This window comes from Pseudophryne corroboree, chromosome 1 (assembly GCF_028390025.1).
Source record: "Pseudophryne corroboree isolate aPseCor3 chromosome 1, aPseCor3.hap2, whole genome shotgun sequence".
NCBI lineage: Eukaryota > Metazoa > Chordata > Amphibia > Anura > Myobatrachidae > Pseudophryne > Pseudophryne corroboree.
In genome coordinates this window covers 364,848,882-364,867,338 of record NC_086444.1, presented here as the reverse complement: position 1 = coordinate 364,867,338, position 18,457 = coordinate 364,848,882, and the positions used below count along the sequence as shown (strand labels likewise).

Sequence of the window (18,457 nt, the reverse complement as noted above, 5' to 3'; positions counted from 1 at the left end):
TTCAATCCACTGTGCCATCATATTGCTCCCTATAAACAATAGTAGTTAGCTGTATCAATAATTAACAAGTGTCACGTGACATAGCTAGCCTATAGCTTCCTCCTCATCCCTCTTACAATGATTTCTGCTTGCCAGCACTCCGCTGCCCTAGGGCTTTTCCAAAAGGCAGGGATTTTTTGGTCGTGATACAGGTTATTAGACCTAGGAAATAAGTGATTAAAACAGGATGATTCAGACACATCAGTATCATACAATTTTATTGACTATATAATGTATAGATGTAGATAGTAAATTGTGAATTTGTTTGTTTTGTCTTATGTTCTCCAGAAAACAAATATTTGATGATTCTGAAGCGGATCCCAACTACAACCCACTTCCAGAGGACATTGCAAACAACCGGCATAATGACCCACCAGCTGACCAGGACTAAAATGTGCTAGTACGGAACACAAGATTCCTGTCAACATTGATAATATATGGTATCTTGCAATAAAAGCTTTCAGGAAGATAACAAAAAACCTGGCATTTATAGTCATTTTAGGCCGATCATGTACAAATTTGTGATTGCTGTGTAAGCAAATAATATTGGCAATATTCTGTTATCCGATACCCCTTTCAGACAAGAAATGTCTGAAAATCCCGGCTTTTACCCAGCATTTGAGTGCCAGGTAGTTTTGCCAGTCCCTGCCTGACCCACCTTTCACACAGGGAAGCAAATTACCAGGTGAAGCATTTCTACCCGGTAATTTGCAGATCAACACGGGTATTTCTTTCGTGTGAAAGGGTCAACCCGGGTCTTCGACCCTGGTAAATTCCTGGGTCGAAGTCCCGGGAATTTCAACTCGGGTTGACCCTTTCACACAGAAAAAGGACAAATTACTGGGTAGAACTTCTTAACTTGGTAATTTGACTTTCTGTGTGAAAGGGCTACGAGAGGTACCATTGTATTCTTACCTTCAAAAGCTGGTAAGGACGAGAGAGCCTAAAGTGACAACCAAATTATTAATGCTGCCACCAATGCTCCCATGACCCCTTGAAGCATCACATACTCAAACAGAAAACACCACCCTCAAACAATGCAAAATATTGAGCATTACTTTTATTCAAAAAGGTTTCTCTACAAGTGCATTAAGCACCTATACAAATTAAAAATAGAACACAAAAAAGCTTTACATATCACGTATACAGGTATAAAGGAGGGCTTGGGACATCTGTCTCAGGTCTTCCGGTAGTCAGGTAGCACTAAATGCTTCACACTCTGTACATGGAAGGAAAGGATGTGAGGGAGTCAAACTCAGCAGCATCCAGCTGCTTTAAAAGTGGAATGTGTGGGTCCCCCGCACCTTCTGATTTGGGCTCAAGAGGTGCTGGGACCACCCTCCTCTCCTCCACATATCTTTAGTCTTAGTAATTTTTACATTTTTCTTTTTTTTTCTCTTTTTAATGTTACTTTTTGTTTATTTATGGGAAGAGGTTCCATCTCCAGGATGTGAACCGTGAGTTTCGTCGGGAGGGGACTGTTTACCAGGCCGGTGCAGTGTTGGCAAGACGTCTCATACGCCTACAGGGAGGAAAAGAGAAGAGGGGCAAGGTAAATTATAAGGAGGTTGTAGGTGTATTCTTAACACTAAGGCAGAGGGTCATGTTCACGGGGGATTTTTATTTTACACTGGCCATTGGAAAGAAACATATGCTGAATATACCTCTAATACACTTCCAGCCACTCTTATTTATAAAAAAAAAGTACCAAAATATAGGAGGTTCCTAGATCTGTAACTATACGTTATATAGTTCTTCTTGAACACCTAGAGAAAACATGGCTGCCCACTAAGAGCCGCAGTGTCCTTTTTGGCAGCAAGTCCAATATTTCGTAAAAGGTTCGGGGGAAGCCATGGGGCCTTTTCAGAACACCATAATACAACACATGTACAGGTCTGTGGCCAAATCATCAACACAGCTAAATCAACTCATTTATATTAGGTTTATGGGGACTTAAGGGAAAGCTTTAACAGCATTATGTAGGAGAAACTGGAAGTATTGATAGTCTTTGGCCTAGATGTAGTGCAGGAGCAAGTGTATGTCTAATAAAGTGAACAATTTTACAACCAACTCTGCTGAATATACCTGCAATAACAAGGGGTTAACAAAGGGAAGTGCAGTCAATTTCAAGAGTATGCACTTTTCCCTTTCCACAATACAATATATGGTCCAAAACAAATCTGACTTTACCAATGAAAGGAGTAGATATAAAACAAGGACAAGTGTGGTTCTTCTGGCTCTTGAAAGATAACAAGTGGATATATCTAGCTTAAGCAGTTTATGGTCTTATTTAAAGACTTATTAGTACATTCAAATCTTGTCCCTAGACATTGCAAACAATGGTATTGGCCAGGTTGTCCTATACAACCACCCAACAATGCCACGATTGCCCATTGTGGCAACTACCAAACCTAAGCAGGTCCAACTTCTCAAAAAAGGCACACACAGAAATGAATACAATAAAATGTGCAAGTTAAGAAGTGATGTGTAATAAAAATTATAATGGGACATAAAAGCTACCAGTCTATTTTCATATTTTCCATTCCAACATGGCTAGACCACATAAACATCCATACTGCAGTTAAACCACAGGGCTTAATGTACTCAACTAATGAAAAACAAGAAACAAACAGAAAAATAACCTGGTTTCCCATATAAGTCTCAGAAGACAACAATGTACAGAGGGAGATGATAAACAATGCTAGAGTCCAAGCCTGCTAAGCATGTGATTCCAGTTCTTCAACCAGAATGTTGACTGAATTACAGACATTAGTGTCCAAGAGCCCTTTAACCAGTTAAGTACCCAAAAAACAAATCAGGAACTTCTCCAGAACTGGGTTCCTGATGGCTTTCATAGCAGTAGGTTACATGCAGGAGAAAAAAATATGCTCTTTTTGTTGTCTTTAAACCACTGACAAGTCCTTATATACTTGTTTGATTGACCTGTTTCAATAAGACGCCAAAGGGCTCCACAACCAGCGTGGGCCGCCTTTTCTGTATCACTAATCGCAGTTCCCTACTCTCCAAGAAAACATGAATACTGCTACTACACATTCCAATAAAAACAAAACGTTACAAGTATTAATACTGCACATATGTACTTCATAAAGCTACCACCTAAAATATAATCAGTGGCAATTTCCATTACATTTAACTGCATCATGCACCAGTAGAATTATGCTCTACAGGAACTGGCAGAAGTTAAATGATATTAGCATTTAAAGCAGCAAAGCCATCAATAACATTTCACAAACATATTTTTGGCACCAGTTTTTAAGTATTGCCTACCACTATAAACAATGCTAAAGCCTGACCAATACAAATGCAAGACACTAAAAGAACAGAGATTGCTCAGTTACAAGGTTGTACGTTTGCTACAGAATCCAGCAGCACACCATATAATGTGGGTCCCACTAATAGATAATGGAGGGCAAGAGGATGTCTGACTATCTCAATGTGAGACAATAGGGGCTAGACTGTTTAAATTAAGTGCATTAAGGGTCCAAGTATGGGGACTATAGTTTAAACAAATACTGTTGAAATACATCGGGCATGTTATGTGCTACTAAGCTAATGGCGAGCACTGGGAGAAATGTCCAATCCCACCAGCTAAAGTCAAATTAAAGACCAACACGTCACTTGCAAAGTGCGATAATGATAAAAACAGCAGCTCCACTGGCTGAAGCACGACAGCAGACACGAATAAAGACACATCACTTCATAGGCTGGTGCGCAAAAGCTGAAAAGTCTTCCTCATGGACGCTCCGAGGAAGTGCCACCTTGTTGTCTATATTCTACCCCGGCGGGAAGCCCGGAAGGAAAAGCGTATGAAACGACGGTGGCACCTGGTGTTCCTGTCCTGGTCACGGATCTTCTTTTCCATTTCAGCATCTGTAAGGGTCTCCAGGAGGGGACACCACTGGTCTGCGTCACCTGTATTTCGGATGGCAATTTCCACTGTTGGCAAGGGGTTTTCACTGAAATCAAGTAAGAAAATGTTACAAATGAAGAAACTGTATATGAAAATTTTAGCTTATACTAATATATAAAGACACTATGACAAGACATTTACAATCTCTACTTTCAAAAGGTGACTGTTTTTGAAGACAATGACAGGATTACAGAGGCACAAACCATATACAACTGTCCACAGTGCCAGAGAGTGGGGGGGGGGGGGGGGGGAAGCATACAATAACAGGGACATAGAAGGCCGACATAATAGGTGCAGGCAAAAAACCAAATGGTAGTGAGGCCCCGCTTGTGAGAGGCTACAATTCAATGGGAGTAGGAATATATACAGCAGAAGATATATTATAGGGACAGGAAGTGTATGAGCAGGGCAATAATTAGTGCTGTAACTAAAGCTATAGGGCTACTCATTTTTATTAAATACATTTTTACCAAACATATTAATGGTGCGAGGATGCAGCAAGATTCAGAGATGGATGTGAAAGCCACCACTGCTGTGAATGTGTACACGCAGCAGCTCTGTGGAAACATGCAAATGTTACACCTGCTGGAGTTTGTATTGAGACGTCCACCAGCAACTTTGCAAATCCAAGCAGTGGCGTACACAGTCGCAGCATCAAATACTGGTCAGTTATAGATGTTCTAACTAACCCTATGGCCGCCGAAACGGAGACTCCGGAGCCACTGTGTCTATGTACGGAATAAGAGGCTACAACATGCCCCACAACAGATGGGAGAAGCCTTTGTTTGAGCCACTATTTGCCTGTTACCTCTCACAAGAGCTGTTACACGGTGGCCAAAATCACGCTAACAGTAATGTAACCTGAGGGATGCACAGTGCAACTTAGGCGCATGCACAGACCACCGATAATCATTCAAGTGTGAAAATATCAGGTTTGCGTCCATCTCTGCATCAGGCCCAAAGGTTGTGGGGAAAACAAAAACAAACCACTGTATTAGCCATGAAATTAATCTGCACCATTTTCCTTCTAGTCATTAATGTTATTTTTAACTAGGGGTAATTCACAGAAATTGGCAATCCCTATTTGTCAGTTCCATTAGTTGTTACAGTTCTCAGTGATTTTAGAGCTAAAAGTTCTCAAAGGCAAATTAAATAAAATGTAATATGAAAGAAATAAAACTTTTTTTTTTTTTTTTTTAAAGGTCACATTTAATAATACTTCCTAATTTGTAAGTAACGTTAATGTTAGCGAATAAAAAGTTTATTCTCTCATATAATTGTGCAAAATAAGCGGTGCACTTTTGTCATCAATTAACTAGTTTAACATTTGACGATCAATATCAACAGTATTAATTCAACCAAACTGACTATGCCCTGCATAATCCAGGTGTTTGAGCCACCCAATGGTCAGATCATTAAATTTGACCTACAACTATATATGTACACGTATGGTCAAATCTGCCAAGTAACAGGAAAGTAGGGGTATTTTTATTGGCCTCTCTCCCCTTCGTTATCATACAAATGACAGCTCCTACTAATTGATGTTAAAGTTGGGAGTTAATGGTTAATAACTCTGAAAGTGTTAAGTTTGATTTTACAATTCTTCCCCTTCCCTAATGGACTGAATACATTTTCTGAGTGAAGGGTAACTCCAGGGACAATATTTTCTCATGCCCCCTGATGTCAAAAACATTTTTATGGAAATTAGAAGTTTCATGAAATTTCAGCGACCTTGCCTTTTTCAAAACACACGTGTGTGTGTGTGTGTGTGTGTGTGTGTGTGTGTGTGTGTGTGTGTGTATATATACATATATACACACACATATACACACACATATACATACACATACATACATAAACATAAATGCATATATATATACATATATACACACACACATACATACTGTATGTATGTATGTATGTATGTATGTAGGTTTAGCGATCATTCACAACTTCTACAGCTGATCCTATTAGACAATTAAACTGATCTAAACATTTCTAGTTTTTGGTATTTAGCTTTTGTGTTTTTCTGTGTTTAAAAGAGGTAACAAATAAGCAAATGTAGGAATAAACAAATCTAAGTAAGGAACACCATCTAGAAAGGCTATTTAACCAATAACATTCATACAGATGCTGACCAGAACATGACTAAGTATGATTCTTCACATTCAGCCACTGCTGTCAATTCATGGATTTCTTTCAATACATTTGCGAAAAGATTTCATTTAAAAGGTCACCAAGCTTAAAGTTCATCAAAATTACTGGAATGTACCCAGGAAAAAAAGTCTTTTTTTTTGTAAGGTTTAGGAAAACAAGTCATTCATTTACATTCCAATTTCTCAGTTTAAATAACCAAAACATACAAAAAAAAAAAACCAACAAAACACAAAACTGATTTTATACTTGGAATACAGACGTGTCCTCATACTGTACATCATTGCTGCAGTCACGCTAAACAGGCCATCTCCCATAAGACTCTGCTAGCAATGGGCGTACATTTTGCCGATAATGCATGTTTCATTTGCCCGGGGTGGCTTGCGGTACCTGCTAAGTTGTGGCTGCGGAGGGGTGGTTATGCGATGGGCACCCCCATACTATATATGTTTTTTGGGAATGGTGGTCTGGCTCCTACACTTTCATCCTGGCTACTAGATTTTAGAGACATTTATCAAGCCCCGATATAGACCATTTTCTGAGAAATTCTAGCCGATTATGCATAAAACGTACATAAATTCATCTGATATACATTACTACTCAACTGAATAGGTAAGGGCTAATTAAATCTACCCCTTACACTAAAGTGCCGCTACCCCAGGAGTTAAGCCACTGAGGATGCACTTAACGCAGATTTTTCATTGCAGCCTCAGGAGCTGCAAAGAGAAATTTGCGTTAAATGCACCCGCTGGGGCTTAACATGCAGAATAACCCATAGTCTTCAAGCATTTAACCCAGAATCTATTAACCATTAGCTCAAGACGTAGTAATCGTTCGTTTACCAAGCGGGGAATTTGCATAATAATTGAATCACTCTGGGCTTAAACTTAGAGCTTAAGCAGACATGTAAATACCACGGCTAATTAAAATTTGCCCATAAGAATATGTTCAGAAACTTCTACAACAGACATTATTTACAAAGGGCAAGATTCACAGGTGTACACAAACCTGGTGTTTTTGGTTCATCTCCGATGTTTTGAGCTCTGTCTGCACAGGATCTGTACTGCACATGTACAGATCTGTCTGTAACTATGGTTGCAGTGCTTCCCTTATCTGCAGCATGACTGTGCGAGCAGGGAAGGGCCAGTAATGCCCCGTATTTTCTGGGCATGCAGTGGCCTTCGAAGCAGCTTCACTGGCCCCAGCTGCGTGAAAACACTGGCCATCCTGAGTAACCAGAAGCCGGCAGGAGGCGTCTATTTACACAATACACTGCCTGTGCATCAGCATGTTATTACACAGTGACTGCATACAGAGACTGCAAATCCACCCAGGCTCAATAAGTATGAATGTAAGCATTTGATCTAGCTCAATGTAAACACTTTCCTTTCGCAGTGCTTACCAGATAAAAGAAGACATTTGTCAAGTCCTTTAACAGTCGTCAGAACAGTAAGTTGTGAATGTACAAAAGTATTTGTACATTACTAGCAGACATGTAAGAAACCTAGAGTACACAAAACAGGTGCCATGACCCACAGCTTGCAATCTGATGCGAAAAAAAATAAAATAAAATCTGGTTCTGTGTTGAAAACAATAGCACTGTTCCGGCTGGTTCCAGCACCTTCAGCCTGAACTGTAAAAGCAGAAGCGTTTCCTACCTGAATGCATAAGTCTTCTGGTGCCAGCTGAGCTGCCCTCGGATGCTGTAGGCAATGGTGGTGACAAACTCCCCACCCAAGCCAAGTTCTGAACACAACTTCAGTGCAAACTTCTCTGGTGAATTCTCTTTTTCCGACATGTCCCATTCAAACTGGTCCACCAAGGATATGTTCCCAACGTGGATATTTAGCTGAGGAAAAACACAAGGACAAAACCACAAACCAAGAAGTGAGGCTGCTATCTTCCAGTCACCAGCACAGGAATCTCAGACACAGAAACAAAGCAGATGTCACCAGACATACAAGGCAGCCTCTTTGATGTTAGACAAATATTGACATCGGTATACAATATGCCATGCAAAGTAGCATCCAAGCATCAAAACAACTGCGGATACTGTACAGAATATCTAATGATTATCACCCTGTCAGAAAAAGAACAAACAATAATTCTGCATGCTTACAACAGCACGGAGACACCCATGCAACACGCTGCAAGGACGTGCAATGGAGGATTGGAAGAAGATTACATAGAGGGGACAGAAATGGTGTAAAGCCAGATTTCTCCTTCTGATATACCTTGATGATGACTCTCTGGTCAGACTGGTCCTCCAGAATGCTGTCTGTGGGATAAGATTCTATCTGCTGGCGGATAGCTGAAGCAATAGCTGGGACAAAAGCAAGTGGATTCAAGTCTAGGTCATCACAGAGGATCTCTGCAAACATTTCCGGGGTCATTAACTTCTCTGTTGAGCAGAAGAAAAAAAAACCGTAAGAAACCAAGTTCATTTTCTACATGCTACATACTTTTTGCGTGTGATAAATGTTATGATAACCCTAAATGTGATGTAATAAGGCAGCATCAGAGAAAACATTACCAAATAAGAATGCTACTGAAATCTACCAGGATAAATAGATATGTAAATTTATTTGTATCTTAGTCTGAGTTTAGAATCAATTACCTTGTTATAATCATATAATCCAACCAACGTATTGAATGTATTGTGTAAATCACAAGCGGTACCTCAAATCAAAAGCAACGCTCACTCCTTACGTACAATGACTATTCGTGACACTGCAAGAAAATGAACTTAGTGCAATGACATTAATCCACCTTTCTACAACAGCAAAAACCCAGATCTCTCACATATGTTTTCATAGCAAAATCTGAACTGGATAATGCTTTTTTTATTGTGTAGAATGAAGCGTATTAAAGATATAGGAATAATATCGGCGCTCAACAAAGCATAACATTTTGAATAATACACAACATAGGGCATTAACTGAGGGGACATATAGGTTTATTGATGCCTGGATGTGTGAGAGCACTCAGTCTCTGAATTTATCACTTTCTATAGCAGAGAGTATTGTCTGGTAATCACTAGAAAAGAACTACTAAAAGGGCACGTTGTCTTAAAGAGAAGACACCCTTCTTTCAAATGAAGGTTCCAATGAGTAATGTGGTTGCTAGAATGGAAATCATACACGATAAGTGCCCTCCCCCAACTGCAGGGGTATACACCAGTATTTATTCATTACAGGTTTAGATTATATGATCTTAGTTGATCACCAGACTAAATGGTCTATTTACTAAGCCTTGTATGGAGATAAAGTGGATGGAGATAAATGACCAGCCAATCACCTCCTAACTGTCATGTCACAGGCTGGGTTTGAAAAATGGCAGTTAGGAGGTGGTTGGCTGGTACTTTATCTCCATCCAAGGCTTAGTAAATAGACCCCTAAAACCATTAAAGGAACACATCAGTTGAATGACTGGATTCTCTTTCCAATAAGGGTGCCCCTAAGTTTACTCAAACCAGGATGAGATATACACTTCCCCATCCGTAACTTCCAGAGGCGTAGCTAGGGTTTCCGGAGCCCAGGGCAGGATGGAAAATGCCCCCCCCCCAAAAAAAAAAAAAAACCACACACACAAAGAAGCATGTGCGCGCGCCTAAAAAAAATGGGCGTGGCCACACCAGAAGGGGTGTGGCCACTGAAAATGGCCCACAGTGCCAGATACATTGCCCCACTCAGTGCCAGATACATTGCCCCACTCAGTGCCAGATACATTGCCCCACTCAGTGCCAGATACATTGCCCCACAGTGCCAGGCCCCACTCAGTGCCAGTTACATGCCCCATTTGGTGCCAGATACATGCCCCACAGTGCCAGGCCCCACAGTGCCAGTTACATTGCCCCACAGTGCCAGTTATATGACACACAGTGCCAGGCCCCACAGTGCCAGTTACATTGCCCCACAGTGCCAGTTACATGCCCCACTGTGCCAGGCCCCACTCAGTGCCAGTTACATGCCCCACTGTGCTGCCGGCGCCCCCCCCCCCCCGGTCACTCACCGGCCGCTTGTTCTGTCTATGTGAGGGGAGGAGAGCGCGGCGCAGCACCTCTCCTTCCCCTCACCGCTCCAGGTCTCCGGCGGCTGTCTGGCGCCGGTTCGCTAGCCAATCAGAGCTCGCGGACCGGCAGCCAATCAGGAGCCGGTCCGCAAGCTCTAATTGGCTAACGCCGAAACCGCCGCTAGGGCTTCCAGCGGCGGTGAGGGGAGGGAGAGACGGTGCGCTCTCCTCCCCTCACATCTCGGGTTGACAGGGGCGAGTGGGGCATGATGCCCTGGCCGCCGGCGGCGCCCCCCTCTCCTGGGCCTGCCAAGGCGCCCAGGGCACGTGCCTCACTCGCCCTACCCTAGATACACCTCTGCTAACTTCATAACAATTTCTTCAGTGCAGTGCATTTTTAATGCTCTCTCTCCCCTTATACCTGGCTTACAAAAATCCTTGCAATGTGTATCCAGGATGGGGCAGGGCTTCTCTTAGCCTGACATGATTACATCATTCTTACTTTTAGGCAAGGCCCCCAGCCCATTGGAGTCCATGCAGTGTTTATGGCCGAGTCCCATTCGTCTTTGGCAGCGAAGGTATTCAATATGTAGTGTTCACACTCGGGTGAACAGCGGACAGGACGCATCCAGGAGACAAGGCAGTTCTGCGTGCATGTGGCCGATATGGGTGCATGGCGTTGGGGGAATCCCTGCATCTCCGTATGTGCTGGGCTCTCCTCACACCGCATGTATTCAACGGCAGTGAGCACTAACTGCAACTTTTCCCACCAGCGGGACACTGCGGGCCACGGGTGGGGACAGCAGTGGCCAGACCGTTTCAGCAGGGAGCCTCCATAAGGGCAGACTGCAATCTGTCATTTTAAAACTGGGCAGGTTGCTGCTCCATGCTGAAACAGCCTAACGGGAACACTTAAAATGGTTTCATCATAGTCCGAACGTAATGCACACACTGACAAGCATTACCTTTACCATGTACAATTTGTTTGTTGCCAGTATTTTAATAATTAATGTGCAGTAAATTCCTGTGTGTACAAGCCCTAATATTTTTATGTTAATTGAACAATTTAAGGCCAATAGTACCATTCATGTTCCACGTAAAAGCATCACGTAACTTCTGCCCATCTATCTCCATGTCCAATCGGATGGGAACTAGCACCTCTGGCTGAGAAGCATTTTCATGAATCACTGCTGGATCATGGTCATCAAAGCTGTAAAGCAATAAGAAACACACTGATAACAATGAAGACTGTCAATCAGCTAAAAGTCACAGTTCGACTGTATGTAAAGTCAATAGGAACATTTGCACCTTTGTATTGTAGCGTACAGAATGAAATATATTAGATATATATATTAGATATCTATCTCTATATATATTACAGTGGTTCTCCGCTAAAGTCCTCAATACCCCCACCCCCACATGTTTTCTGGATTTCTTTAACCATGGAACAAAAGGAGGAAGTATTTTAGGGGGATAAATAAAAGCGCACTGGGTTCACCCAAAAGGGTAAAAAAAAGAGTTATATAATTAGCCGTATGTGTAGGGTATTAGTGTGTGTGTGTGTATATATTTCTCTTACGTCCTAGAGGATGCTGGGGACTCCGTAAGGACCATGGGGTATAGACGGGCTCCGCAGGAGACATGGGCACTATAAAGAACTTTAGAGTGGGTGTGCACTGGCTCCTCCCTCTATGCCCCTCCTCCAGACCTCAGTTAGATCCTGTGCCCAGAGGAGACTAGGTGCATTACAGGGGAGCTCTCCTGAGTTTCTCTGAAAAAAGAATTGTTAGGTTTTTTTATTTTCAGGGAGCACTGCTGGCAACAGGCTCCCTGCATCGTGGGACTGAGGAGAGAGAAGCAGACCTACTTAAGTGATAGGCTCTGCTTCTTGGGCTACTGGACACCATTAGCTCCAGAGGGTCGGAACACAGGTCTCACCCTAGCCGTTCACCCCGGAGCCGCGCCGCCGTCCTCCTCCTCGCAGAGCCGGAAGATAGTAGCCAGGTGAGTATTAGAAGAAAGAAGACTTCAAAGGCGGCAGAAGACTTCAGCACTAACCAGCGCCATTTTCTCCACAGTACAATGCAGAGACGCCGGCTCCCCGGACTCTCCCCTGCTTAGCACAGTGACAGAGGGCAAAAAGAGGGGGGGGGGGGGGGGGTATTATTGGCGCAGTGAGTGTATGTATATATATATATATATATATATATATATATATATATATATATATATATATATATATATATATATATAGTCAGTCCAGAAGTGTGAGTGCCGGTTATACGTTTTGTGTATATATATATATATATATATATATATATATATATATATATATATATATATATATATATATATATATATATATATATATATATATATGCGCTGTTTATCTGGGAATTGTTTCCAGTGTCAGTTGGCGCTGGCATACTCTCTCTCGGTCTCTCCAAAGGGCCTTATTGGGGAACTGTCTCCAGATAGAAATTTCCCTGAGTGTGTGGGGGTGTCGGTATGTCTGAAGCGGAAGGCTCTTCTAGGGAGGAGGTGGAGCAGATGATTGTGGTGTCTCCGTCGGCAACGCCGACACCTGACTGGTTGGATATGTGGAATGTTTTAAATGCAAATGTGGCTTTATTACATAAGAGGTTGGACAAAGCAGAGTCCAGAGATAAAGCAGGGAGTCAATCCATGGCTTTAACTGTGTCACAGGGCCCTTCTGGGTCTCAGAAACGGCCACTGTCCCAGGTAGCAGACACTGATACCGACACGGAGTCTGACTCCAGTGTCGACTACGATTATGCGAGGTTACACCCAAGGGTGTCCAAAAGTATTCATTATATGATTATTGCAATTAAAGATGTTTTGCATATCACAGATGACCCCTCTGTCCCTGACACGAGGGTACATATGTTTAAAGAAAAGAAATCTGAGGTAACTTTCCCCCCATTTCATGAGCTGAATGAGTTATTTGAAAAAGCTTGGGAAACTCCAGACAAGAAACTGCAGATTCCCAAGAGAATTCTTATGGCGTATCCTTTCCCGGCTAAGGACAGGGTATGGTGGGAATCCTCGCCCAGAGTAGACAAGGCGTTAACGCGCTTGTCCAAAAAGGTGGCGCTGCCGTCTCCAGATATAGCAGCCCTCAGGGATCCTGCTGATCGCAGGCAGGAAACTACCTTGAAGTCAATTTATACACATACGGGTGCCTTGCTCAGACCGGCAATAGCGTTGGCTTGGGTTTGTAGCGCTGTAGCAGCCTGGACAGATACCTTGTCAGCTGACATTGATACCCTGGCTAGGGATACCATTTTATTGACCTTGGGTCACATTAAAGACGCAGTCCTATATATGAGAGATGCTCAGAGAGACGTTGGCCTGCTGGGTTCGAGAGCCAACGCCATGGCGATCTCTGCCAGGCGAGCCCTGTGGACCCGCCAATGGACGAGTGATGCAGACTCAAAGAGGCATATGGAGGTTTTGCCTTACAAGGGTGATTACTTATTTGGGGAAGGTCTCGCGGACCTGGTTTCCACGGCTACTGCAGGTAAATCTACTTTACCTTATGTTTCCTCACAGCAAAAGAAAACGCCACAATATCAGATGCAGTCCTTTCGGTCGCATAAGTCCAGAAGAGGTCGGGGATCTTCCTTTCTCGCCAGAGGTAAAGGAAGAGGGAAAAAACTGCCGGCTATGGGTAGTTCCCAGGAGCAGAAGTCCTCCCCGGCTTCTACTAAATCCACCGCATGACGCTGGGGCTCCACTGAGGGAGTCCGCCCCGGTGGGGGCACGTCTTCGACTCTTCAGCCACGTCTGGGTTCAATCAGAGGTGGATCCCTGGGCAATGGAAATTGTATCCCAGGGTTACAAGCTGGAATTCGAAGACGTGCCTCCTCGCCGGTTTTTCAAATTGGCCTTACCAGCTTCTTCCCCAGAAAGGGAGGTAGTTTTAGCTGCAATTCAAAAACTGTGTCATCAACAAGTGGTTGTCAAGGTCCCCCTACTTCAACAGGGGAAGGGGTACTATTAAACCCTGTTTGTGGTCCCGAAACCGGATGGCTCGGTCAGACCCATTCTGAATTTAAAATCCCTAAACCTGTACTTGAAAAGGTTCAAATTCAAGATGGAATCGCTCAGGGCGGTAATCGCCAGCCTGGAAGGGGGGGATTTTATGGTATCACTAGACATAAAGGATGCATACCTTCATGTCCCCATATATCCACCTCATCAGGCGTACCTGAGATTCGCTGTACAGGACTGTCATTACCAGTTTCAGACGTTGCCGTTTGGGATTTTCCACAGCCCCGAGGATTTTCACCAAGGTAATGGCGGAAATGATGGTGCTTCTGCGCAAGCAGGGAGTCACAGTTATCCCGTACTTGGACGATCTGATAAAAGCGAGATCGAGAGAACAATTGCTGAAAAGTGTGTCGCTCTCCCTAAGCGTGCTGCAGCAACACGGCTGGATTCTCAATCTACCAAAGTCACAGTTGGTTCCAACGACCCGGTTGACTTTCTTGGGCATGATTCTAGACACGGAACAAGAGAGGGTTTTTCTCCCAATGGAAAAAGCCCAGGAACTCCAGAACTTGGTCAGGGACCTGTTGAAACTGAAAAGTGTGTCGGTCCATCAATGCACGCGAGTTCTGGGGAAAATGGTGGCGTCTTACGAGGCCATTCCCTTCGGCAGGTTCCATGCGAGGATTTTTCAGTGGGACCTTCTGGACAAGTGGTCCGGATCCAATCTACACATTCATCAAAAGATCAGCCTGTCCCCCAGGGCCTGGGTGTCTCTCTTGTGGTGGCTGCAGAGTGCTCACCTTCTAGAGGGTCGCAGGTTCGGCATTCAGGACTGGCTTCTGGTGACCACGGACGCGAGCCTCCGAGGATGGGGAGCAGTCACACAAGGAAGAAACTTCCAGGGACTATGGTCAAGCCAGGAGGCTTGTCTACACATCAACGTACTGGAATTGAGGGCCATATACAACGGCCTGCGTCAGGCGGAGAATCTTCTTCGCAACCTACCGGTTCTGATTCAGTCAGACAACGTCACAGCCGTAGCTCATGTAAACCGCCAAGGCAAGACAAGAAGCAGAGTGGCAATGGCGGAAGCCACCAGGATTCTTCACTGGGCGGAAAATCATGTAAGCGCTTTGACAGCAGTCTTCATTCCGGGAGTGGACAACTCAGCAGACACGATCTCCATCCAGGGGAGTGGGGACTTCATCAAGAAGTCTTTGCAGAGATAACAAGTCTGTGGGGGCTTCCTCAAATAGACATGATGGCGTCACGTCTCAACAAGAAGCTGCGGAGGTATTGTGCCAGGTCAAGGGACTCTCAGGCAGTAGCAGTGGACGCCCTGGTGACACCGTGGGTGTTTCAGTCGGTCTATGTGTTTCCTCCTCTTCCACTCATCTCAAAGATATTGAGAATCATAAGAAGAAAAAGAGTGCAGACAATACTCATTGTTCCAGATTGGCCTCAAAGGGCCTGGTATTCGGATCTTCAGGAAATGCTCACAGAAGATCCGTGGCCTCTTTCTCTCAGAGAGGACCTGTTGCAACAGGGGCTCTGTCTGTTCCAAGACTTACCGAGGCTGCGTTTGACGGCATGGCGGTTGAACGCAGAATCCTAGCTGGGAAGGGCATTCCGGAAGAAGTCATCCCTACTCTGATAAGGGCTAGGAAGGAGGTGACGGCGAAGCATTATCACCGTATCTGGAGGAAGTACGTATCTTGGTGTGAAACCAAGAATGCTCCTGCGGAAGTTTTCATCTGGGCCGTTTTCTCCACTTTCTGCAGACAGGAGTGGATATGGGCCTAAAATTAGGCTCCATTAAGGTACAGATTTCGGCCCTATCAATTTTCTTTCAGATCATTGGTATAAGCCACTTCAAATGGTGGAACTAAAATTTCTCACTTGGAAGGTGGTCATGTTGTTGGCCTTGGCATCTGCAAGGCGGGTGTCTGAGTTGGCGGCTTTGTCTCACAAAAGCCCCTATCTGATTTTTCATGTGGATAGAGCAGAATTGCGGACTCGTCCTCAATTTTTGCCTAAGGTGGTACAGGTTGAGTATCCCATATCCAAATATCCGAAATACGGAATATTCCGAAATACGGACTTTTTTGAGCGAGAGTGAGATAGTGAAACTTTTGTTTTCTGATGGCTCAATGTACACAAACTTTGTTTAATACACACAGTTATTAAAAAATAAGAATTTACTCACCGGTAATTCTATTTCTCGTAGTCCGTAGTGGATGCTGGGACTCCGTAAGGACCATGGGGAATAGCGGCTCCGCAGGAGACTGGGCACAACTATAAAGAAAGCTTTAGGTCTAACTGGTGTGCACTGGCTCCTCCCACTATGACCCTCCTCCAAACTTCAGTTAGGATACTGTGCCCGGAAGAGCCGACACAATAAGGAAGGATTTTGAATCCCGGGTAAGACTCATACCAGCCACACCAATCACACCGTATAACTCGTGATACAATACCCAGTTAACAGTATGATAACAACTGAGCCTCTCAACAGATGGCTCAACAATAACCCTTTAGTTAAGCAATAACTATATACAAGTATTGCAGACAATCCGCACTTGGGATGGGCGCCCAGCATCCACTACGGACTACGAGAAATAGAATTACCGGTGAGTAAATTCTTATTTTCTCTAACGTCCTAAGTGGATGCTGGGACTCCGTAAGGACCATGGGGATTATACCAAAGCTCCCAAACGGGCGGGAGAGTGCGGATGACTCTGCAGCACCGAATGGGCAAACTCTAGGTCCTCCTCAGCCAGGGTGTCAAACTTGTAGAATTTAGCAAACGTGTTTGACCCCGACCAAGTAGCTGCTCGGCAAAGTTGAAGAGCCGAGACCCCTCGGGCAGCCGCCCAAGAAGAGCCCACCTTCCTCGTGGAATGGGCTTTCACTGATTTAGGATGCGGCAGTCCAGCCGCAGTATGTGCAAGCTGAACCGTACTACAGATCCAGCGAGCAATAGTCTGCTTTGAAGCAGGTGCACCCAACTTGTTGGGCGCATACAGGATAAATAGCGAGTCAGTCTTTCTGACTCCAGCTGTCCTGGAAACATATATTTTCAGGGCCCTGACTACGTCCAATAACTTGGAAGCCTCCAAGTCTTTTGTAGCCGCAGGCACCACGATAGGTTGGTTCAGATGAAAAGCTGACACCACTTTAGGGAGAAACTGGGGACGAGTCCTCAATTCTGCCCTATCCATATGGAAAATCAGATAAGGGCTTTTACATGACAAAGCCGCCCATTCTGATACACGCCTGGCCGAAGCCAAGGCCAACAACATGACCACTTTCCACGTGAGATGTTTTAAATCCACGGTTTTCAGTGGCTCAAACCAATGTGACTTTAGGAAATCCAACACCACGTTGAGATCCCAAGGTGCCACTGGAGGCACAAAAGGGGGCTGAATATGCAGCACTCCCTTACCAGAAGTCTGAACTTCAGGTAGTGAAGCCAGTTCTTTCTGGAAGAAAATCGATAGAGCCGAAATCTGGACCTTAATGGAACCCAATTTAAGGCCCATAGTCACCCCTGACTGTAGGAAGTGCAGGAAACGGCCCAGCTGAAATTCCTCCGTTGGGGCCTTCCTGGCCTCACACCACGCAACATATTTTCGCCATATGCGGTGATAATGGTTTGCGGTTACTTCTTTCCTAGCCTTAATCAGCGTAGGAATTACTTCCTCCGGAATGCCCTTATCCTTCAGGATCCGGTGTTCAACCGCCATGCCGTCAAACGCAGCCGCGGTAAGTCTTGGAACAGACAGGGCCCCTGCAGCAGCAGGTCTTGTCTGAGCGGTAGAGGCCATGGGTCCTCTGAGATCATTTCTTGAAGTTCCGGGTACCAAGCTCTTCTTGGCCAATCCGGAACAATGAGTATAGTTCTTACTCTTCTTCTTCGTATTATCCTCAGTACCTTTGGTATGAGAGGAAGAGGAGGGAACACATAAACCGACCGGTACACCCACGGTGTCACTAGAGCGTCCACAGCTATCGCCTGCGGGTCTCTTGACCTGGCGCAATACTTTTCTAGCTTTTTGTTTAGGCGGGACGCCATCATGTCCACCTTTGGCCTTTCCCAACGGTTTACAATCATTTGGAAGACTTCTGGATGAAGTCCCCACTCTCCCGGGTGGAGGTCGTGCCTGCTGAGGAAGTCTGCTTCCCAGTTGTCCACTCCCGGAATGAACACTGCTGACAGTGCTAACACGTGATTTTCCGCCCATCGGAGAATCCTTGTGGCTTCTGCCATCGCCGTCCTGCTTCTCGTGCCGCCCTGTCGGTTTAAATGGG

The 18,457-nt window shown here is 44.5% G+C and overlaps 2 protein-coding genes across 10 annotated transcripts in view; one reads left to right on the top strand and one right to left on the bottom strand.

Annotated features, from left to right (window-relative positions):
- The window catches only part of DERL3 (derlin 3), a 49,644-nt gene extending 49,126 nt beyond the window's left edge, over positions 1-518 (top strand). For all 8 annotated transcript variants that reach the window (XM_063912992.1, XM_063912998.1, XM_063912993.1 and 5 more), the window contains one exon: positions 328-518. In XM_063912992.1, the coding sequence (XP_063769062.1) occupies positions 328-430 (103 nt within the window). In that variant the 3' untranslated portion in view covers positions 431-518. The remainder of the gene's footprint in view (positions 1-327) is intronic.
- Positions 519-1,084: 566 nt separating this feature from the next.
- SMARCB1 (SWI/SNF related, matrix associated, actin dependent regulator of chromatin, subfamily b, member 1) overlaps positions 1,085-18,457 on the bottom strand; it is a 52,254-nt gene continuing 34,881 nt past the window's right edge. Inside the window, exons 5-9 of one of the 2 annotated variants that reach the window (XM_063912989.1) lie at positions 11,218-11,345; positions 8,359-8,525; positions 7,783-7,973; positions 3,885-4,016; positions 1,085-1,561 (exon numbers count right to left, since the gene is read on the bottom strand). In XM_063912989.1, the coding sequence (XP_063769059.1) occupies positions 1,522-1,561; positions 3,885-4,016; positions 7,783-7,973; positions 8,359-8,525; positions 11,218-11,345 (658 nt within the window). In that variant the 3' untranslated portion in view covers positions 1,085-1,521. Of the gene's footprint in view, positions 4,017-7,782; positions 7,974-8,358; positions 8,526-11,217; positions 11,346-18,457 lie in introns of both variants that reach the window. The other variant, XM_063912988.1, reaches the window with a different exon arrangement.